Consider the following 24,842-nt stretch of genomic DNA (forward strand, 5'->3'; position numbering starts at 1 on the left):
CATGGTCAAAAAGAAAAGAGAAAAACTGAAAAGGGGGTACTTGAGAACACTAAAGCAAATGTCTCCCTCTGGTGGTGGCCAACACCTGCGCCATACAACACAGACACACACCAGTGTGGTTACACTATATGTAATGATTTCAGTCATTGTTCAAGGAAAAAATAGTCAAACAAGACATTTGAAGATGTCACATTTGGGAAACTGGGATGGGCACTTTTTCACATTACTTTTGATATTTCATGGGCTAATTGATTCATGGGAGAAAAAAAAATCTGACTACTCCGTAATTAAAGTATTTGTAAAGTACTTGTTAGCTGCGGCCCGAGTACACTCATAAACCTATTTTAACTTTGGAGGTAGAGGGAGAGAATGTATGTGAGTGTGTTTGTGCAGTTGTTATCTGACCAAAGCCTCAGTAGATAGCCAGGGGCTGAAACAGCCATTAGTGATAGTTATCATTTCCCCAGCATGTTGAGTCAGCCAACATGCAAGCTGATTACAACCAAAACCACTGCACACGCACACACAAAACATAATGGACAAACCACTGTATACACGCACACGCATTCACGCGTATAAAACACTGGGTGGACACAGATAGCCCACGGGGCTCGCCAAAAGATTCAGGTTGTGGCCTAAAATGCACTTAACATAGTTGTCGCCCCAAATCCACGAACACAGGCTCAGTGGGTCATACAGCTCACACAGAGAACAACATCAGGGGGTGTATACTCATGCAGACCTGCACGCATAACATCGTCATAACATCACAACAGGGGGTGGTTTTTAAAGTGAAGCGCATAAACATACATTATCAGGATTTTACAGGCAGCTAAATGTATGTTTGTGATGGTGCCAGCTATGTGTGAATACACACACACACACATACACACAGACACACACAAATACAGCATGAATTCCATGTGTGTTATTTGGCTTTGAATGTTCAGGTCTTGCCCAGACCCAGCATGCACAGCAGTCATGACTCTCACAACCCACTGCCCGTGAATGGGGTTTATTACTAGACAGGAAATGTGTGTGTGTGTGTGTGTGTGTGTGTGTGTGTGTGTGTGTGTGTATGCCCAATTCTTTAACAACGCAACATCCAGTTCAAGTTGGGACAGTGAGTATAGCCTATGTATCAATGCACTTGTGTTTACATTGTGTGTATATGAACTTTCCTATGTGTCTATTCACATATGCGCATGGACTGTGTTTGTGTGTGTTTGTGAGTGGGGGGAAGCCAAAACGGAAGGCTTTAGGGAAGGGACAATGGTAACCATGGATACGCATAGGTCTGAATGGAGTGAGAGGAGCACCTGCACGCTGAGTTAGTCCTCTGTCTGGGGAAGTCATCCACTCATCCACAGGGGGTCAGCCATTGTCCTTTCAAACTTCACCCACAACAAAAAGTTTCAAGCATTGTCCCTGAATACACCGCAGCTCAACGCTGGCCTGCTACGAAATTTTGTCTCGCACTTAAAATACAGTAAGTCCCCCTCACTGTATCTTTCTAAACTTTCCACATAGCCATTGTTTTGTAAACTCTTTTAAGAGGACAAAAGGTTGACTGGAGTCCTGACTGGAACTTCACCATCTATTGTTTACCCATCAAGACCGGAAATCTCATCCTCTTATGGAAGAGTCTGCTTGTATACAAAGGTCAACACCTCCTTCCAAGTCCCATGCCAATTTAAAAGTTTGCATAATTTACTCATGCAAAAATGTATGATGCATGGACAAAGTGACTTATTTTCATGGAAGCTATTTTAAACATTAGCTTAAAGTGTAGCTTAAAGTATTGCTTTATAATATTTATTTATTTATTTATTAACAATATCATTGCTTTGACACACAAGATACACATAAAGTTAAATTCGACAACCAAACCATTAAAAAACTTAGCAGGAAAGTTGGTAAGATGTAAAGCTGATACATGACTGACTTTTGTTTTTAGATATAATTCAAAATGAACATAATTGACTTTATCTTGTGACTCTGAACTCTTTAGACTTGCCTGCTTAATTCGCAAAATGCAGAAAAAGTGCAATCATACTCTCAATATGAGTGCAAGTATTTATTAAGTTAAATTGCATGATGTGGTATTTATTTCAAGTCTGATGTTGGAAAACATTGTTTAGGTGGCTTTAGGATCCAGCTAACACCACACTGGAAACACTTATTTTCTGTTTTACATTTCAACACCTCTCTCCTGTCCTCCCCGCTCTGCTCTTCCCCTCCACTGGAGATAAGCAGCCTGCCACGTCGAGTGTGAGAACATCCATCAACACCACTACCCATAAGGCCAGAGGGCAGGTAGAAGGGGGCAGCCTCGGGTCAAGGGGTCATAGTCTCTTTCAGACACACTGCACAGGTGCGTTGGTTATTGGGGGACTGAGGGAAGTTTAATGGGGTTGCTAAAAAAAAACATTGTTAAGTTAGTTAGTTAGTTACGCACAAGTCCTTTGATTTCTGCTACTTCCTCCAAGAGGATAAAATGTTGTTACGTTATCAAGTTGAATAGGATCAGTTATTTACTTGTCTTGTTAGCTACGACCAATGAAGCAAACTCATACAAATATTCTACTTGAAGCAATACATGTAGACAGTAAGGCTGCACAATTAACTTAACTATTGGCATTGCAAACATTTAAATGAACTTAGAACTACTAACTAAAACTAGTTGTAAATTGTCAAGATGTTGAAATGAAGCAAAACAAGCGGATATTCTGTTTGTGCTTTAATAATAGAGAATAATATTTCGGATTCAAAACTGGGATCATAACACTAACCCATTTGTATCCATAACTGGGCTGCAGTATCCAAAGTCCTGTCAGACCTGATGACTAAGTGCCACATTGGTGGTGAAAATCCTAAGTGAAATGCCACGAAGGAGCTGAGGTTAAATATAGGTTTACACATATAGCTATGTGGGTCACTGCCCTGTGGGCCGAATCTAACACGGCATCCTGAGAAAAACCGCACCGAGCTCCTGCTGCTTTCCCAAGAGTGTATGGGGCCCATACACACACACACATTCCTCAAATTCAATTCACACACATATGTTCCGGTTGCATAATCAAAAATTAAAAGAGATACTGACCCCCTTCATGCCCCTGGCTCGCAAGATACAGGCACGAAACAAGGGATGTAGGAAGTAGGGACAGGGCCTGCCCATCACATGTTCCTAAAGTCTAAAACCCGAATATAGTTGCAGCTTAATTTTATGACAATCAACTAATTGATTTATTGTTTCAGCTCTGTTGCGTTCAACATTTCAGTACAATTAACCCTGTTCAACCAAAGGTATTTAAAGTGGCTTGAATATCTGCTGTACATCTCCATGGACTCAATGACAGATTATACACAGTTCATCCTTTATAAACAAATGAAGAATAACACTCAGTTATTAAATTAACCTTAGAATACTTCACGTTATGACTTAAATACACTAAACTTATTCACAGTAGATGATGGTTCAGGCTAAACTTAGCATCTGTGTACGTCTGGATCGGCCCATCTGCACTTCCCCCTCAACTGTTCCCCCCACAACCAAAACATCTGAAGCCGCTATCATGCTCACACATCCGAGTGAACTACAATCAGTGGTTGAGAACAATCCGGGGAACACAGGACCGAGTTCCACTAAGCCAAAGGCCTGTTCTCCCAGATTGGACATGGCCCGAGCTGCCCTTAACTGACCCCGCAACATGAAGGTCAGATGAATTCTGTGCAATATATTTGCCAGCGACGGGGCTTACATTCACTGACATAGACAAAAGTGTTGCATTTCTATACCAGTCACACTGCGGGAAACTTCTAATTGGCGTAAGAACGAGGTTTCCAAAATCGCTCTAACTAATCCCCACTCAGTCCCAGCTAATGTTTCCTTTCTGGGCCAACATATTCTACTGGAGTGGAGCTCAAGTGCATAACTTATGTAATATCCCAAAAGCCACACCAAGTGGCTTACACTAAAATGCAGCGCTTTACTGCAGGAGAGGGGGGGCTGGGTGTGTGGTCAAAACCGATGAGAATCCACTTTGGCCACAGCTGGATGTGGAGGAACATGGACTGAAAATGTGTCACATCTGCTCCAGGACTTGTTTAAATCATAACATAAGCAGACAGTCTGTAACTGGCAACCGATGTAGAGCAATCCGCTGCTCTTATCACAGTGTTTAATGTAATGCACAGTATTTGGGTCAGTTTATCATATCTTTTGAAGCCAGATACCCAAACTGGTCATGCAGCATCAAGAGATGTCTCACCCGACCAAAGTATGACAACTTTTAAACATTTAACATGATAAAGTACCATCCCTGCAGGATGATATATGAACATTTTAGGAGAAAAGACCTTCCTGCTACCATACAACTGGTTGGTCGGTCAGAATTAAGCACACAAAGTCAAACAAATAAAGTTAAGCAAGGAAATCTAGTTTGAAACAAAACAGAATTTTCTCCAACACAACCCCCACAAGTGTATCTACATATTGAGCCACATAACATAAATCATGCGTACGGCTGATAAACTGGGATACTGCCACAAATAGTTGTAGTGTTCAGTTTATATTACCTCATTTCTGGAAGCCATAAATCTCCAGACTACATACAGAGAAAAAAAAAGTGGTTTTACAAGAGGAATGATCTCCTCATTTCTCAGATAAGAGCAGTTTGGACTTTTTGGTAAGACACAGCTGAGCACCATATTGTTCTTCGTTTTACTGCATATGCTGGCCTGGAGTTACTTACATATTTTTCAACTTAGAAATCCACATGTTATCCAAATCTTATGTTATTTCCTGCATTTGAAGAGTAAGTTTTGTACAATACAACGTAGGCTGTAAATGAGTAGAATGACCTAAATGAGTAGAATGACCACTGGTCAATAACTTACCAGTTACGGGAATGGTCAACATTGTTTTTTCCAACACTTTTGTGCAATTTTGTGGGCATTCTTTCCCATTTCATGATACTAAAAATCACAGGAATGAAGAGTTTTAACAAAGATCAATGTTAAAGATGACCAAGGGATTTCTCAACAAATGAGTCCAAATTACAATGGAAGAAAAATCTTCTATCATCATCAAAACTGCTTTTTTTCCTTTATGTCAACAGCATCATATCATCTACTGGACACCGTCGTGCCTCCATCATTAATACATGGCTGATGGTGAAGTCAGTGTTTGTGTGAAACAAAGAGAGAAGAGATTGAGTCATTGCAGAGTGATGCAGTCCTAGATTGAGCATAAAATACCTTGAAATGTAGCTGAGCGTGAGAGCGGTGTGAGAAGAGACAAAAAATGCAAAATGAGCATGCCAGTAAAAGAGGAACCGGTACAACCCTGGTCTCACTTTTAACTGGTCACTCAAGTAATAGCCAACACATGGCCGCACTCTGCAGGACAGCAGCCCAGCAACTGCTGCTTCGCCAGCTGTTACTGCGGACAACGCGCACTCCAGACACACAAACACACACATCGCTCATCTCCGCTTAAATACCATCCAAAGTTTGATAGAGCAAATTCAAGGCTCCTATAGCATGTTGCGTAAAGAAGTTTTAATATTTGTACCAATCTATGTTTCCCCAAAGTCAAGAATGAATCAAAGAGCGGCTGAGAAGAAGAGCGAACAAAAAAGCAAATAGAGAAGAAAAAAAAGGAGAGGTACAGGATTAAAGTCAGTGAACCTGAACAGAGGAAAAAAAGGAACAAAGGAAGAAATGATTAAAAGAGAGAAAGAAGGAGGGTTTCCTTCACTAAAGGAAAACACATGAGGAAGGATATTGTGTAGGAGGAATCCGCTGTGACAGAGATTACTTTCCACACAGAGGAGAGAGATGGAGCTCAACTTTTCTTTGTCTCAGAAAAGTCTGCGGGAAAAAGTCCCACACCCTCACACTGGGGTGATGCAAACACACTCACGTAACGTACACACACTTACCTTTCAGACAGAACATGGCTCTTCACTTAAAGCCCCATGTGTCCACGAGCAACAAATTCCAATTTATTTCCCGATTTTCTTCTTGCTTGACCCTCCTTTCCTCTCTTTCCCCTGCTCTGTCTTTCTCTACACCGCACGGTCAAAGCATTTACACACAGACGCATGGATCCTGACACATGCACTCCTCTCTCCTGGTGCCTCTCTCGCCATCTCCCTCCCTCTCTTTCTCCCCTGACACTCACACATGCATGCACACGCTCTGAGTGGCAGCAAGCCAACTTCTACACGGCAGGAAACTGCTTCGCGACCCCTCGCTCTGCTTCCCTTCCCTCTCCCCGTCTCTGTACCGCGCTGACAATCCCCCCTCATCTCTCCGCCCCATCAGTGTTAAGAGGTAGAGAGCCAGAAGCCCAGCCTCGATTTAACACTCTTGAAGCTGCTGTCCACCAACGATTGGTGTCCTTAATACAAAACATAACACACATATGTATATAAAGTTAGTATATAAGTTAATTTAAATAAGATCTATGCTCTTATTAAAACAGGCAAAAATAAAAACAAAATTACACTAACACAGAGCACGAGCCTCGTCGAGGATTGTGATTGTAGGGAATCTGGGCAGTCAGCAGTTCAGAGTGAGGCAGGGGGCCCCGGCTTGAGGCCGATCCATTGTGCACTGATCAAATATAATCGCTTTAATCCCCACAATTCAACTGGTTTGTTATCAGGAGCAGCTACAAGGTCGGTGCTCCCTGTAACCTCCTCACTGGCCGCTCTGAACCAGCAGCGCAGCAAGGATTGGGAGACAGAAACACCGACCCACTCACAGACTTTGGAAACACTATCGAGTCAAATACTATTCGGCTTTGGGTGTTAAGTTGCTTATCTTTTTCAACTTCAAGGAGCAGCAACAGTAGGGTTAAAGTGGAATATCGGTTTTACTGACGGATATCATACGGCGTACATTTTCTTGTCTTACTAAATATTTTATTTATTTTTCCTTATAAATTCTTCAATTCAAAAAACAATAACAAAGAGCCTGTTCAACCAAAATAAGCAGCAAATATATTTTTAGAAAGCAATGGAATAAGTAGAAACGTAAGTCGTTTGGTTGAAAAAGCAGCAATCCAGGATTTTGTGATAACATGATTTTAAAAAGTGTGTGATGCCACCAAAGCAAAAGTGTCCTTTAATTGGGGCTGTTGGCTACCAAAATCCAAACACAGTGACTTTAGAGAGCAAATGAGTCAGAATAAAGTTTGGCTTACTCCAGACTGGATAGGTGCATACAATATGCCACTGATTTCCAATAACTCTCTGTAATGGCTTTCTGTTACACAGCCAAAAACCCAGTTAGTTACTGTGTGTCAATGTATTATTGATACCCGCATTACAAAGTCATCATGCAGAATATGTGTACTTTACTTTATGGGCTGTCTTATAGGTATTATGACTCCATCCATTATGGTTTAGCATCAGCATGTTCACAACACTATCAACCTTTTAGGTAAAGAGGTCGGAGTAACTACAGCGATTGTGACATGCCCCTATAAAAGGCCGACTGCTTAAAATGAGAATGCCATCAAAACCTAACCCTGGAAATAATCAACAGATAAAAACACACACAAGTCCCTGAATAGACCCACCTAACCAGACAATAAAACCTGACTTCCTCAAACCTCCACCTTAATTGGATGCTGTGTTGCCCAAAAATAGGTTTAACTTTACAATCTTCACCACAAAGCTGTTGACTGCGAATAAATTCTTGAGGTCTGCCTAATCACTGCTCTCAAAAAGTGGTAAAAGCAGGCATTTTCCCAGCGCTATTCCTAACCAATCCTGATAAGAGCAATGTCATTTATATTTATTTATTTCCTGTTTAAAAATTCCTTTTGTTTGCCCCTTCATATGAAGATCAGAGCCAGCTACTGTCAAGTATTAACGTATTATTGAGTAATATTTAGTTGATTTAGATCACATTATATAACTAAGTGACAAAAATTGTGACCATCCACCTGTCTTTTTGTACATTTTCAATCTGTGCAGTGAAAATTAGAAGAAAAAAAGTTGAAATATCACCAAAAAGTTTTTACACTTGATGAAAAACTTGGTGTATCGAAGTCAAATGCAACAAAGTGCAATGGAAAAAGACTTAGCAAATGAATCAAGATAAACTTGAAGCAAGTGACTTCAGTAAAGCTTCGGCTCCATAGCCTTGGAACCAGGAGACTCGGCGAACTCATGTTGGATCTGTTCTGTGCAGATACGTCTATGGCGAGCATAAACCTAGCTCAGCAAAGAGAAGCGCTGTTGAGGCATGTTTGAACGAAACCAAGATGGCTGCAGCTGATGTGAAACTTTTTTGTTGAATACTATTTTCAAATTTTAATGGCCAAAACTTTGACACTAGGACATATTGATGCTACACCATCACAGCTCATCTCTGCACGCCGTAGTCGGTTTACACGTCACATGTTTCTTTACTCTGATTTAGTGCAGGTCTATCCAATCACATCCAGAAACATTTGCTCATTTCTAACTCCCATTGGAGGTTCCAGAGTAACTCGCGTGATTTGATGATTTGGTGTGGTGATGTCACGCACTGAGGAGACTAAAAATTGCGACAGATTAAAACTTTAAAGTTGTTTAAGGTTTGACTGCCGCTCTTTTGAATTCTTCATTTCTTTCTGTCCTCCTCTTCTGCAATAGATTACTTATTCATTTATTCTGAAAAATTAAAATTTGTGCTGACTGGATGTACACTGCTATACTTTTTTATTAAGGATTTAAAAATTGCTCATCTTCAAGGACATTTCAGCACTCGACTGCATGGCAACAGGTCTTCTTCTGGTTAAATGGCAGTCTTGTACTGTAACTACAGGATATAAAGACCGCATTCAGAGGCAATTCAGCTGACAACTGTTGTCATTCTCCAAAATACAGTCATTGTCAAGGAATTAAACACTATCATAAGGGCTGGATCATGTCAGCTGCCCCATTTTATGACAATATTTGATCTAAACCATCAATCAGTTACTCAGTGTACAGCACATCTTCTATCGTACCCAGTGCAGCACAATCACATGATGTTAGTGTCTGCTGTGCGCTTTGCGTCAGTGTGAGATAAAACTAAATAGCACACGCAGATAAGAACTAAGCTTGTTGTAGCAAACGGAACATTCACGGCAGCATGAAGAGTCAAGACACGCAAGAAGGACACCTGGAATTGGAAAAATCTGACCCAACCGGACCTCACAGATAAAAGAGGTTTATCAGTAATCAGCGGTAATATAGAGAAAATCTGAAGACTGAGAAAGATCATCTCCTTTCAAGCAGCATCATCAAAGCTCCTGTATATATGTGGATTATAATCCCTCACCTCTGGATTGTGATGGGACAACATCAGTTCATCCTATCAAAATAAGCCATAAATCCCCTTATATACTGAAATCATGTTCACAAATATAAAATCACTTGGGTTTTTTTTCTACCTCTCCTTCTCATTGTTGAGTCAGATATTCATGGGTGATATCCCCTCATACAAATAGGTAATAGGATACATACAATCGGATACAATAAAAGTTGGGTGATGCACGTCAGATTTTTTTTAGTGGGAAATACAAGTTAATACAGGCTTAAACCCGACTGCGACGTGCAGCAGGCTTTGTAGGGGTTTTCAGCATACAGTAGGTCTGATCTGGGATCAGCTGATAGAGACATAAAAAAAGGAAGTTATGTGGGTCAGAGAGAAATAGATGCCACTTACCTGAAAATCACCATATCAGAGTCGACACATAGGAGAGAAAGACAAAAATAAACACGTGATTAGAAACAGTTAAAAGTTTATTACTTTTACCATATCTCCTGAAAGATTTGTGTGCATGTATGTCTAATGCAACCGTACACTTCTGTGTAAAGCAGGAGTGTGTATACGCTATGGGCGGTGGGCCACATCACCAGATTTCCATGTCTGTCTTTTAATGAGGCCTTGCTGGTTTATACATCACATCTCCCCCCTGCAGCGAATTATCATCTGCTAATCTGGATTTACACATGGACTACATCATCAAGGCGAGTGTGTATCGCTGTGTGTGTGGAAATGTTTTCTCAAATTTCAACGCACATCTCCCACAGACAAAAATGGCCTCAAAGACCTTTTTTCATGCAGCCTAAATTCATAAACAGCTCATTGATGTAAGACCCAATTCTGGTTCTTGCCTCCACAACACTAGTGTGCCAAGGAATGGTAAATATTTAGGTTAATATGTTGTTGCCCTAAATGTGTAAATGAAGAAAAAAACATAAAACCACAGTAATATACTAGATATATAAAAATACATCACAGAAAATATTCTACTAAATCATTCAATCTCCTTATTTGCATGTTAACACGATGCACTCCTACTTGCCAACAGCGGATATCTCAATGAATTACAGAGTCATCAGGTTCATTTCATATGGTGACTTGCTGTGCACAACACATAAACAGCATACACTGCAAGAAGCAGTGAAGTAATCATATAAAGCTCACATCCCCAGCTGCCAGACAGGGAATCAGGCTCAGAAAAGCCTGAGGGGCCCAACTGTCCCGATCACTTTTCTCGACATGGCCTTCCAGAACAGCCATCACGCCTGCTAGTCGATCGATTCAGACATCCCATAGGGGAAATCAATAGGTTAGATTGAAGCGATTGATCAAGTCATTCTGTGTCTGTTTTTATGTGTGGCAAAGCAAGAAAGAGAGACAGGAGAGGAGACAGTGAGAGGAGGAATGAGTTTAATGGATGGAGGAGTCTGAGAAAAAGCTTTTTCACTGTTGCTTAAATCTGGAAAAGGCAGTTTATTTTTGGCATATTTGAGCAAAAAAAAAAACATAATATCTTTGATAATATTGTAAGTAAGGGTTCTAAAAGAAACCTAGATTTTTGCACCTCCTCCTGACTCAAGCTTTAGAAAATCTAGCCGTTGAAGGGAGATTTTGGACAATCCCAGGTCATTTGAGAGGGAGAGAGAACATTCCTATTGGCTCAGCTGCAATGAGAGGTTTCACTCGGCTTTTTACCTACTGCAGCTTTAACTGTCGCCACCTACAATGGTTCCTTGTTGTTCCCAATTCTACTATCCACACTGAATCTGAGCAGGTTTTGAGCATCAGTATGTATTTTTGTGAGTGCTGTTGATGGGCAGCTGTTGTCTGACAGCACATTGCAAGAAAGAAAACCGAGGCGCCGACGGGGAAAGTAAAACAGATGTTGGAAGGTGGTGGAACAGTTCCAGGAAAACCTCCTAAAACAGAAAAAAAGTATGAAATCTTTAGGGCATCTTGATGGTTTAGTGGAAAAGCATGCAATAAAACTGTAACGTCCCTGGGTCACTTTGTTGCATGTCCCGCCCCTCTCTCCTATCTATCAAGTCATATAATAAAGTCCTAAGAAGTATTAAATGGACTTGCAAAAGTTTGCCAATCATCAGTGCATGTTTTTTTTATTGTTTCCCAACAGTTTGGATTTAACTCCACAAACAATCAGCTATGAAAAATGGCTTGTAGTACATACTGTACATCATCAGTATATTGGGAGACTGAACACTGTTCACCTGCAGTACATTTCCTAAGACATTAAGTGCATTCTTAATCCACTGTGTAATTCTTGCTGGTGAAACTTGAATATATTGATTTTTAAGGCTAAATTTCTCACTCTAGGAATAAAAAAATGAAGCATATTAAAACATACGATAATTGTCTCTATGAAATGTGAGGCAGACAATTAACAAGACGATTTGTTTTGTGTTGTTCTGTTTATAACTTGATCAGATCACCGTCACAGCTCAGTATTGTTAATTTACCTAAAGTCAGGTCTTCACCACGACAGCCAATAGCAGCTTGCATACCAGATGGGTCTCTTACACATGATTGGTTCAGAGCTTTACCAAAAGAAAGGTAAAGCCGAACCACACCAGGAAACACTCACTCGCAAACCCATTTCCTTAGCAACCGAGGCAAACACCCCACCAGTCAAACTGGAGGCTGCGTCAAAATTGTAGGTTTTGGAGCCACAGGCACTCATTTTAGGGCTATATTTACACACAGGCATGATGCGCGGCTGTCCATGTGTCTTGTAATGGCTCCTGACAGGCTTGTGGAAGCAAGATCCAGATGCTATAAATACTTCAGGTTCAAACAAGAGAGGTATTCTTATGAGACATTTCCTCTGTGTGGTGTGCAGCGTGCATTCATATAGTATGCATATACTTGTGTGTGAGCTATGGATGGAATAGTTATATACTGACCTGTCTCTGACACTGTCCTGGCCTAGAATTAGCTATAAAAAGATATAGACTGAGTATGACTGAGAAAGAAAGGAAAAAAGAGGGTGTGTGAGAAAAACGCATAGTAGGAGAGAGCATCAATCTCTGAAAAACAAATCCTCTAGTGAATTATCTTCGCACTCAAGCTGTGCTGTGATAACACAACACAATCAATAAACACTCTCCTTCCTTCCCTCTAAGACTTAACAAGTAAATGGTCATTTATAGATTGAAATTGATCAATTTAGATCTGCTTCCTGACAGTCAGATAGAGATGTGGTTCGGATACAAGGACAGTTACTAATGGTCTCCTGTAATAAATATTTACATAAGTGGAGTTCATGTGGAAATCATCTAAAAACATACAGAAACGTTTATTAAATAAACCTTTGTAAAGTTTGGTTTACAGCTATACAAAATGTACGACACCTAGTTTCCAAATTTCTCTGTAATGTTAATTACTCAGTGCCGAAGTATAAATAAAGAAAATTAATGTAAACAAATGCATCCATTATGTATTAATCTTGTATTTTATGTGCTGTGGTCTTACCAATCTGAGGATTGTTGTTGAATCTTCATTCTTTTCCTGATATTTAGAAGCATGTTCTAAAAAATATCTAGACCCATCTGTAGCTCATCAACACCAATTTTACAAGAACTGATATGACATCTTGAGTCTTGGTTTTAATGATGAGAGCCCAGATTGATGGCCGCCCCTTCTCCCCTTTGACTCTGAGAAAAATGCGAGGACCTCAAACCATTCCAGCCATGTGCAGCCCTGAGCTGTTTTAGGACGGGGCAGGTTCAGAGGTGAATGAGTAACCAGGAAGGATTGAGACATGAATTTAAACAACAACAAGCTCCACATTCCTCCTGTGAGACAACACTGTGGCAACTTTTGCTTCAGTAGCTCCACGTGTGTTTGAGAACTAGGTAATTAACTAGAGATGACTAAAACGAACATTCATGATGCCTACAAGGTGTCAGTACAGTCCAAAAATGGTACAATAGAACTGTACATGTGATTATATGAACATAATTACATGTAGGTAAGCATGCTCGCACACTTATGTACCATGAGTGGGGGAAACAGCTACTGTACATGTGCTGTTTTAAAGCTGCAGTCAGCAAGTCTGGCAGATTGAGTTGATTCAGTCAAAATTTGAATGTTTACAACTACCACGCCCCTCCCCCACTGCCACTGAGCTCCTCCGCTCCCTCCCATCAGGTGCTCGTCAGTGCGTGTGCACCAGATTCCTGTGAACACGCCGTCTCTTCTCTCGATAAACGGCATTGAGTACATGCTACACGGAGGTAGGCTGGCTAACTTACTCGTAGATAGCAACTGCTAACGTCATTTAGCGTATGCCTAGCTTGAGGTGCGTGCATGTCATATTGTAACATGCGCAAGGGGGGAGTGGGGATCTGTGGCGTGTGCGTGAACTTTGACTGTCAGTCAGCTCTCCCACAGCCCTTCGCTGAATGGACAGGATGATACAGCCGTGGTGTTTTTTGCAAAACAAACAGGCTTGAGATGCACATAGAGATGCATTTTTTCTTTTCTAAAACCAGATGATTTATGTAGTTCTATTGGAGCATAGTGTAAGGTTTCTGTGAATAAGATCAAAAAAATGTTGCCGACCGCAGCTTTAACGCACTGTGTCTAAGCTTTAATATCAGATTATTTTGCATTCAAAAGCTCACACCTTCCTGAATAATTTTAAAAAGCAGAGTGAGTGATTGTGGATGTCGGATTGCTGATATGAGTCCATATGAAACAGACCTGTCACTGCAGCATGGGTCAGAGTTAATGAAGAAAGTCGTGAGAGCAGCGTCGGTGTCTTTTTCCATTTTCAGGTTACAGTTACAACCACTGTCCCCAAAGTCTTATCGACACCACTGACAAAAATACACACACACAAGCATGTACACAAACACACAACCAATGAAGTGATCAATAAATAATGAGCCTCATCAGGAAACATAATACCCCAGAGGCACTGAGAGAAGTATAAAAATGCATTCTTACCTTGCTTCAGTGTAGATGATATCCAAATATAAAACTAAGAATATCATTGATGAACATGCTTTATTCTATAGTATTATCACTTTGTCTAAGTGATGAGCGATGCAAGCCTCCACAAACAATCCATGGCACCAAACCGGAGCCATCACCACCAGCCTGTGACATCACCTGCTTCCAGCCTGCAGCCTCACTGTTTACCTATCGTGCACATACAGTGCCCTTTGACCCCCGTAACAGTCCCACTGATCGCGGACACCTCCCGCACTCTCCCTATAGCAACCAGGAAGTTCCAGGGAAGTGGAGACGGAGAACAAGAGGCCATAAAAAGACAGTGACCCACTTCTTGCTTTGCTTGAGCATGTAAACAAGTCATTCATTGGCTTCCGGGCTGAGAGCGAGAACAAAAATCCATTCAAATGAGCTCAGAGCATTGTGGCAAGCTGTGATGCAGCCAAGCCAAACATACCTCGTGGTTTGTACATCTATAAAAGCAATCAATAAACAATGACGTAGATAATATCTTTACTGCTTTCTCCCCTCTCACCTATTTTGTGCTGAGGTTGGTACACCCAGTCGTCGTCATCGTCGCGCTTGTCTCCGTCTGAAGCGTGAAGGCGAGTGTGTGAGTGCGAGTACGGATGGCGGTTGTGGACGGCGTGGAGCTCACTCTGGCTGTGGAAGATGCGTCTACTCTGGCGGGAGAGGGTGGACACATTGAGCCAGCTGAGAGCGCGGGACAGGCCCGCTGGTTTCTCCTTACGAAAGGAAGCAGACCTCCTTTCCCCTCTCATCCTCATTTAGGGAGAGCAAGTGGAAGATGGGAAGTTGTTTGTCTTTATAACTGTAAAAAAGCTTTAAAACTGGAAAAAATAATCCTCAGCTGTAGATCCTTACGGTTGGTTGATAGGTTGGTAGATATTCACTCCAAGTCCAGATCATGAGATTCCAAACATTACTGAATGCAGCATCCAGGTCTATACATGTGCTAAAATGCTTCCAACTATTCAGATTCCATGTCAGGTATTAAATTAGTTCCAGGAGGGAGTTCAGCTTTAACCCAGTTTTTCTTTGCCGTAGTTGCACAGTTCCACATCATGACTCTGACCCGAACAGTCTCACCTTCCAACCTCTTTCTACTTCAATTAATCTGTGTCACGAGCCAAAAGCCAGACTTAAATCATGTATTTTCCTTTCTTCTCTTCCTTTGTGTTTAAAGACTCCGGGCGTGTTTCCCAAACCTCAAAATGGGGTAATTAGGCAATCCAGCAAATCTGGAAAATCACCGCCCCTCTGTGGCACACACTTAGACACACACACACACACTTTGTATGTGCATGCTCACTCTTGGCTGCAATATTTCTTGGTGGTGCATGAAAGGGTGGAGAGAGGTTTCCAAATTTCATTAAGTTACTTTTCAATCACAGCGAGACACCAGTTGTTGTGTACGAACACGTGTGCTCTTGTGTGTTGTTATTTCCAGTTGTTGCCGTACACACCAGCTGACTCGCACCATCTCAGCGCCGAGCCAGACCAGGAGGTTAAGAGGTGTCAGCGTGTCCTTGGGTCTATTCCCAGCCTGATGAAGTTACACACACACTCACATATGAAGTCCTCCCGCCACAAGTTCCAAACAGGGATCTTCTGTCATGTTTGTGTAGATGCTAGGGGGGGACAAAAGATAACGCCGCCTCTCAAGGGTTCCCAGATTATTTAGACTTCTTGTCAAAGCTTTCTTCTTCTTTCTCTCCCTTTCTTTTTTGATCGTATTCCCTTGTGTATCGTCGTCATTCGTTGATGAGGAAGAAGCGTGCCAAGTACATTGTTGTTGTGGAAAAAAAAAGTCCAGGTGTTGACAGCTGTCTGGATCTGAATCTCCAATCAGGTGAGCAGCATAAAGTGACAAAGCAAAAATCAGGAAGGGAAGCCCACACCTGCTGAACACACACACGCAGTGTGACGCGCCGACCGGCTGATAAGAAGTACGCGATGGTGACGACTCTCTGAACTCTGGTCTCGGTCAGTGTGTGGCTGACTGTGAGTTGTTGTGAGTGTAAGGTTAGGAGTACACCCTACCCTTGTAGCCACGGTGCTGAAATACGAGTCAGCCCGTCCCTTCTTACTTCCCTCCCTCCCTTTTTCTCTCTGTTTTCTGCGATTCCTGAACTTTGCCCCTCCCATCCATTCGTTTGCCGGCATGGCAACCACTTCTTCCTCCCCTCCTTTCTTCCCTCTCTCACACCTTCCTTCTGTTTCCTCTCCTCGTTATCCTTGGCATCGCTAGTCCCTCAGGTGCTTCCTTTTTTCCAAGACACAGGGTTTTAATGCCTCTAAAGCACCGGTGGTAGTGATTGCAAGTCGTGTTTCACCTAAAAGACACTTTTACTGCCAGTTTGGATTAAAAAAAATGAGCAGGACAGCTACGAGAGAATAAGAGAACACACTATAGATCTTCAGGGTCAGACTGATTTCTCTCTGGACAGGGAGACTGTTTAAAAGTAGCTGTACTCAACATACAGACCATTAATATAGCGGCCAACAAATATTTGTTATGTGAAGATAAAGGGGAGCAATGTCCTGAGCAGAGAATGAAGTCCCTGCCTGTGTGTGTGTGTGTGTGTGTATATGTGTATGTGTATGTGTATGTGTGTGTGTGTGTGTGTGTGTGTGTGTGTGTGTGTGTGTGTGTGTGTGTGTGTGTGTGTGTGTGTGTTTAAATCAGAGTTTCTCTGTCTGTTTTGATAGTTGATCCAGTCGTGCGTGCATGTTAGCGCATGTGGCCGTGAAAAAAAACATTTCACATATTGGGGAACAGTCTGTGAGAGCCGTGTGGAGGAAATTCTGCCTGAGGTGATGGAAGCAACTGGTTACACAACAAATTTAGAGTACCTGAGGACGACAACAACCGTGATGAAAACACCCACCCAACAGTGATGTATCAGTCAAGCATTTGAGACATGGCACTAAAATGGTTGGATGGTTGCAAAATATGCACTTTGTGTATATTCTTTTGTAAAAACATAATACACAACACATACTGTATTTAGCTGCCCAACATGTAGTTGAAGTGGGCTGAAATAGCACGCAGGGGCCCTCAGGGATAAAAGTCTTTATGGGGCGCTACAAGTGTGTTAGGGAGGTGGAGCGTTCCCACCCAAGTGTAACCGCAGAGGGAGTGTGACCACCAAGGTGTGACAATAAACCAACACTGTGTGTGTAGGTGTATATGCATGTGTGCATTTAAACACACACGTCTCAGAAACCCCATAAACCCTGGTCAATCCCTTTCACTTCCTTGTTTCTACAACCTCGATTAAAACGGAAAATAGTCTTCTGTCTAGACATTGATTTGAAGCTATAACTCCGTATTGTAGATCTTCTTTTGAGGATCCATTACACTGCAGGAAAGTTGATCCAGGATTTGTGGTGGGGACGTAGTGTAAACCTAGACTTAAACCCCCATCGCTCTGACAGGTCCCCGACCTCATTTTCTTTTTCCCTTTAGAGGGGAAATCTACTATGTCAGCACTTGCTGTTTACACAAAGGGACAACTGCCTACTACTGATATCCCAACTTCCAACATGTAACACATACACACACACACACACATATACTGTATATATATATATATTAAGACCTTTGACCGCATTGATGACACATAAGGCCACAGGTCCTTTAATAATTAACCTGTAATACTCTCTACTGTGCGATGATAAAGGGACTGCACGTATGAAATGAAAATAAGAGATTAAAACTGCAAAGGGCAAGTTGTTAACTGGATTTGATGTGGAACATTATTAAATTTGCACCAACGAGCAAACGTGGAAGACAATCTACAATAATTGCTAGGCAAAAAATAGACAGACCAGTTTAGTCTATTGATTTCCTCTTTTCAGGAAGAAAAGCTCTTTTACTACCATAACCCCTAAAGGGAATTGGAAAGTCAAAAGGTCATCATTCTGGTTCAACCCCCACCTCACTTCCTTTCCATAAATCTCCTCGTTTTCATTCCCTTAAAGCTGCACACAGAGAGTGACAGCAGTGACGATAATCAATATGTAACACCTGATATCTGTAGTGGTGAAGTGGACATTTAACAGCTTTGGTTTGGCTGCTTCACGTCAGATGAAAATACTAAAGATAAGTCTGACAGATTTCTACTGGCAGTTTAGCTTTTTTTTATTATTCCAATGTGCATCATCACTACTGATTAAGTAACGACATTGGAAAATGAGAGAGTATCATTTTTGTGTATTATTTCTACTAGAAGACCTGCCAACGAATTTGATGGGGTTCCAAATTTAAGGTGGCCTTCAATTTACATTTGAATTACATATTTTGCTTTAGTCTCTAATCAAAATGAGACAGTCATAAAATCAAGAACTTAGAAGATAGCATTAAAATAAAGAACTGTGACTAGAACTGTGAAATTTTAATATTGGTGTTTCTTTACGTTAACCTTTAATACTAATTTACAGTGTATCACAACATTTACTGTATCACATTGTCTTCTTTCTCTGATGGAAACAAGAGTTTACAGTGATTTAAGTGATTTAACAATTTCAGCAGCAGCCACTGCAGGTCCCTGGCAATATGTAGTATCAAAAGGAAGTGAGTATAACAGCAAAACATCAACATATGACTATCATTAGTGTGGTAGTGATTAGCAGTGAAATGATACAGACCCTAAACAAACTCTTGTTTAAAACAGACAGTACAGGTCACAAAGTCAGTTTGGGACATTCTTCTCACGCATGATAACAAAGGACAGACAGGATGCAAAGTAAACATAAGACCAGATAGTGATGGACTGAACTTAAGCTAGCAGTGTAATGAAAGCTAAATTACATAAAATCAGATACAATTAAAGGTTTTCAGAATACAAACAAGATTCACACACTCTTGCATTAAAAAAAATAATTTTGTGAAGTTTCTCAGAAAGCGTCTAAAAAGAACACATCAAAACAGAAATTACAACTACAGATGACAACGTGGACACAGTAAATGAGACAGTCCTTTGAAACCACTGATTATGGAGATCAAACATGTGACTCTGAAAAACGAAATCCTGTAATTTGACTCCAAATGAAGGAGAACTTGCTAAGCTAACGAAATGATACATCCTGCTAAATAAACTTCACAAAAGACGAAAAGTATACATTTTACCTTGGCCCATACTAACATGCATGCACACACACACACGACAGACTAACACTAACTGCGTGACACAGATAGGAGATGGTAAAATGACACCTGGTTGCCAAGTAACTCAATCAGACGTCAGAGGCTGGCGACGCCTGACATCGATACACAATTGACCAGACACTGTCAGCCAACGGGTAGTAGGGCAAGCCTACCTGGATGCTACACATCCAACAAGAGTCCACAATTCTCTGAAAAAAAGCCTTGGCTGAGTGTGTCTGCCAAATTCCAAATCCCAGTAAGTACAGTTTCACAGAGAGTGTCTCTCAGCAGTAACACATTCACAGAGCCAGTAAATCACAGGAATTTCGGCTTTACCACAGTGGAAGGCGTTTATTAGCAGACAGCACCCTGCATTTACTGTGACAGTTAAATGGGAGGTAATGTTTGTCAATATCAAGCCAAACTGATGAAAGGGGGAATTAAAGCCCAGTTCAGACCAAAGATTCACACCGAGACAAACACGTTTATGAACGTTGCAGGGAAATGTTTTGAGCGGTGTGAACCGGCCCTTCTCATCTCCACTCAAGCCGGCCGATGATGTTGCCTGCAACGCAGCTTGGCAAGACGCCAGTAGCTGGCTTTAGAACATAAAGTAAGTCACCTGTTTCAGACAATTAGCTCGTAGCAAAGTCCGCTAATCAAGTCGGTTATAAACAGTCAGATGCTTGAAATTTCAGGGTTTTGAATGGAGGCTTAACCGGCTCGAGAGAGAGAGAGGGTAGATGGAGCTAGAGAGTAAATTAGGAAAGGGAGCGCCATTATTGAAAACAAAGAAGTGAATCAGCGAACTCAACCATATTTTTGTTGTTTCATTACTACTAGAAATGCAGATGTAACAAGTATCTGTCAGGAGGGGGGGCCCTCTCAGAGTGAGGGGAGGGATAACCACAAAATTGCAATAGTGATAGATAGGAAGGGGGAGTAGCTGACACAAAACAAATTGTCCAGGGGCCGTATTCACAAAATATTTTATTTTAGCACCAAGAGTTCTTAGTTAATAGTAATTTCTTAAAACCTAATCACAAAACCCCTGAGACCAAGTTCACTAAGGAGTGGGAGGGACTCCTAAGTTTATATAGATTTAGGAGCAACTTTTAGCACTAAAATGCTTTGTGAATTACACTTATCTTAGGTTAGGAGTTAAACGCCCCTTATTTTCAAGAGTTACTCCTAAATCAGCAAGTTAGGACCTACTCTTAGCCTTAAGATGTTTCGTGAATACAGCCCCAGGAGACCCAGAAAATCCAAAACTAAAAGGCAAAGACTACCGAGGAGACCTTTGACAAATCAAAAAGTTGGAGACACAGCAAGCTCTGCAGCACCCTTAGAATACACTAGGAAACAGGCAACTGACAACAAATACACACAAGTTAGTGTATGTATTTGTGGAGAACCTTCCCTACCTCTGATGGTGAGATAATGAGTCAGCACAGAGCACTGGAGAATCAGGGTAAACTCCCCACACCTGGGCTTAATCAAAGCCAATCAGTGCCACACACATCTGACACTTCTTCAGCAGCTGTTTCACTCCCCACTCTCACTGAGCCAAAAGATAGAAAGAGAGCCCTCACAGTATCTCACCATCACTGTCCTTATTCATATTTTAAAATGCCACAAATTGTATCAAGCTACAAAAAAACCCCTGAAAAGTCAGAGGTTAGAACGGAAGTACAGAGAGTCATTGCTAAGGATGGTACACTGTCTCGTCCTGTTGGCGTAAACTGACAGGTGTCAGAATGTTAAAGACCTGCACATTGCAATAAGTTGCAAGTTTCAACTTGTTCGTTGCAAATCTTTGGTCTGAACTGGGCTTAAGGTACAACTCCAGCGAAAGTATGTCATGGAAAGTGTGTTCAACTGGTGTGTGTCGGTGTGTGTGTGTGTTACGTTCTATATTAGGTAGCGACAGGAGTAGTTGGAATCTTAACTGAAGGGTAAAGAGGGCCCCTTTTTCTTGCTTAGACACAGTTATCAGCACAAAAATGCATGTATGTAGTGTAGGTTCTACACAAGCAAATGCGTACATACTTTTTTTCACTGCATTTGTGCAGAACAGTGCTTTCATGGTACAAGAGTGTTTATTGTTGTTTTATTGTTTATTCATTTTGTATTTCTCTGTTGGACTATATTCTTTTTTATTATTATTTTTCTAGTTTTCATCAGTACATCATTTTAACCATGCATTCATTTGAGCTGCCAACCAACAGTTGTCAAATACACTTGCTGGGAAGATGTATGTAGTGCTTATTCACCAAACTTGTTGATGGATATTTAAAAGCTGCATTTTCTCGGGGAGACTATTAGTATTGAATGTGTCAGTAATCACTAGGATATTTCTGTAGTTAAACAGAGTTAAAATGATTGTTTATAGTTATCACAACATTCATAGCGTCAACAGGACACCATAATGTGTGTACTTAAGACACATTTCCATGCTCACTTTCCATACAGATTCCCCAGATGTGTGTGGGAACCCTGCAAGAACTGAACTTTGACTGTAACTTTTACATATAATATGTAACTGAAGGGCAGTATACTGTATGTTAAGGCAAGGCCTGCTGCAAGAAATGGAAAGAAGATCAATGAATGAGGTCAAACAAAGACAATAATGATTTTGACTTTCATTGTTTTTGCTAAAGAAAAGACTTACATAGACATTGATTAGATATACGGTAGTATCACGGTAGTATCACAACGGTCCTATCCTTATCTTCGCACAACACTAAAGACAGCATTATCTGCCGTCACCTCCTGACTACTGTTTGACCTGTAATGCTACAAACTCTGAACCCTGACCTCTCTTTGAACCTGAGAGTTTAGCCTTCACCTCCATTGGCAGCATGACTGCCTCATTTATAGTTTTGTCTATCTTATTCCTCATAGTTATGCTGTTCCCTTATACAGAAGTTTTACAGAATACTTTATGTATTTGTAACCTTCCCAGCTTATCACACGTTATCACCGTGTTCTTAAAAAACGATAGGTTTGTCCTTCACTGACACTTCTTCAGCACTCACAAACATTTAAGGCTCAGTAGGCAGCTTATTTTTGGCAGTATTGGGCAAAAACCTCAATAATAACCTTGGGGATAATGTAAATGAAGGGATGTGAGAGAAGATCAGACCTCTGCATCTCTCCAAGGCTCTGTTTTCAGCCTTACAAAGAATTTACCCCGTGACGTAAGACTTTGACCAATCACAGAGCAGCTGAGAGAGCGGGCTCTGTGATTGGCTGTTCTACTAAAGCAGATGCGTGTTCACGTTTCTTTGGTAGAAACCCAGTCTGCGGCAATAGCGGATGACCGGACAGGGGAGATTGCGATTCCATTGTTGGAAACACCTGCGTTCAGTGCCAATCAATCTTAGACGAAGGAGACGGATTTGTCAAAAAGGGAGGCTAAAAGAGACTCTGACAACAAACGCAATAGAACGAGGAGAGATGGAGAGTTCGGGATAACATTGGTTTGAACTTGGACTCTGAGCTCGCTGTCCTTCTGTTGGACAGATAAACTGCTAAATTATTTTTCCTCTAACAACTAAAGTCGCTGTGATGGGGGTTGGGTTGTTTAGGCTGATTTACCATGTAAACAGCCTGGTCACAGCGGCTACCGATAACGCATTGTCGGGGGTTTCTAATACGTTACCCTCCTGCTAACCGTAGCCAAAGGCACACAGCTGCTGCTAATACAAGATCAGGTTTATGTTGCTATGTTAGAGAGTCCCGAATCGTACTATTCCACCTCATTTCAATCAAGACGATTGAAATGAGTGATGGGTAAGCATACTGATACAGGTGACCATATGAGCAAAGTTAGTTATCGATTTCAGTCACCCTGGTCGTCTAATGAACTAATTCAGCACTGTTCAGTATTGCCTAAATATATTATTACTATTTACTATAATTCAAGCGTTTAAAAAAAAAGAAAAGAAGAAGCTTTGGCAAGTTGGTGATTGGCTGGGGCAGGGACTGTACGTGTAAAAAGTGCGTGCATCGGATGCCCGTGTTTGTCTGGTGGGAAGAGCTTGGGTCAGAGCTGAGGAGATGAGACCCATGTAGACCCAACAATCACCTTTTTCTACATTTTCTGCCTACTGAGCCTTTAATAGGATTAATAAAGAGCACCGGTGCTGAGCAGTGAACAAACAGCATTAAATTGTGTTGTGGTGCCTTGAGTGCATGTAGCAAAAGAGTGCAAGTAACCTCTTCAGATTCCCATGAGGCATTGCAAAGAGGTGATGCGTCATTCACACTGACAGGAAAATACACAAGAGACTGTCTGATTTCATTGTGTGTTGGTATGTCAAACTGCATGATTTTAATGTGTGGGATACGATTAATATAAAGTGTTTGCCTATACGTGCTGTGTGTTTAGCCTGAAAGGGGTGAATTTAACAAAAAAGTTAATATGTGGTGTGAACGTGTCTGTGTGTGTGTACGCGTGTGTAGGGCAACTCACTCAATTAGCCATCTGAGCCCCACGGGTTACAAGAGTCCATAGACTAACCTCATATGGTGGCACGATGCACTTAAGCTGCCACTAAGACTGATGGGAGGTTGTAAGGGTTGGGAGTCTCAGTACAATGGATGAACAAGCACACACACACACACACACACACACACACACACAACCAAGATATACCCCTCCACACACACACACAGGCCATCAGTACATATGGAGAAAACCTATTCTTATAGAACTCAGCTTTGATCAAACCGCAGTTTAGGGAGGAGGGGGATGACAGAGAATAATAGTGACTAAACCACATGATAATGGACGAGGAGGAAGAAGTGAGTCACACAGTATAAAATGTCTCTTTATCAGGTTAGCTGCCGAGCAACTCGAAACCTCCAGGGGGGCGGGGCACAACAGGACAGGTATCCCAGCAACAGCCCTCTGGTGGCGGTGGATATAGCTACTGAAAGCCCTTGAGTCCCTCTGGAGCTTTGAAGTTAAATCTCAGGTATTGTAGATTTTCATTTACAAAAGGAAAACTATTGTCAAAAGAGATGATCTGGTATTGATTCTATTTATTTTTTCAGACAACTTGCATCCCAAAAAGTATCTGTTCTTTGGTATGTTTTACATATTTTAGAGCTTTAGTGATTATTAAACAGACAGATTGCAGCTTCTCAAATGTGAGGATTTGCTGCTCTTCTTTGTGATTTATGATAATTAACTGAATATTTTGGTTTTGCCTGTTTGTCAAATTAAAAAAAGAGGATATTTTACTACTACTACTACTACTACTTTCCATCTTAATTAAGAAAATAATCAAGAAATGAATCAACAATGAAATTAATCAAAAGATTCTTTGAAACTTTGAAATCTTTATTTTATAGATGGTGATGATGATGAAGATGG

The 24,842-nt window shown here is 41.2% G+C and overlaps 1 protein-coding gene across 3 annotated transcripts in view; it reads right to left on the minus strand.

The window, feature by feature from the left end:
• The window catches only part of nhsl1b (NHS-like 1b), a 108,308-nt gene that overhangs the window by 46,243 nt on the left and 37,223 nt on the right, over positions 1-24,842 (minus strand). Inside the window, exon 1 of one of the 3 annotated variants that reach the window (XM_083934221.1) lies at positions 14,822-15,272. The exons of the other annotated variants lie outside the window; for them this stretch is intronic. Within the exon in view, the coding sequence (XP_083790347.1) occupies positions 14,822-15,074 (253 nt within the window). The 5' untranslated portion in view covers positions 15,075-15,272. Of the gene's footprint in view, positions 1-14,821; positions 15,273-24,842 lie in introns of those variants that run through there. 3 annotated transcript variants of the gene reach the window in all.

The sequence above is a fragment of the Echiichthys vipera genome, assembly GCF_963691815.1.
Source record: "Echiichthys vipera genome assembly, chromosome: 19".
Taxonomy (NCBI): Eukaryota; Metazoa; Chordata; class Actinopteri; order Perciformes; family Trachinidae; genus Echiichthys; species Echiichthys vipera.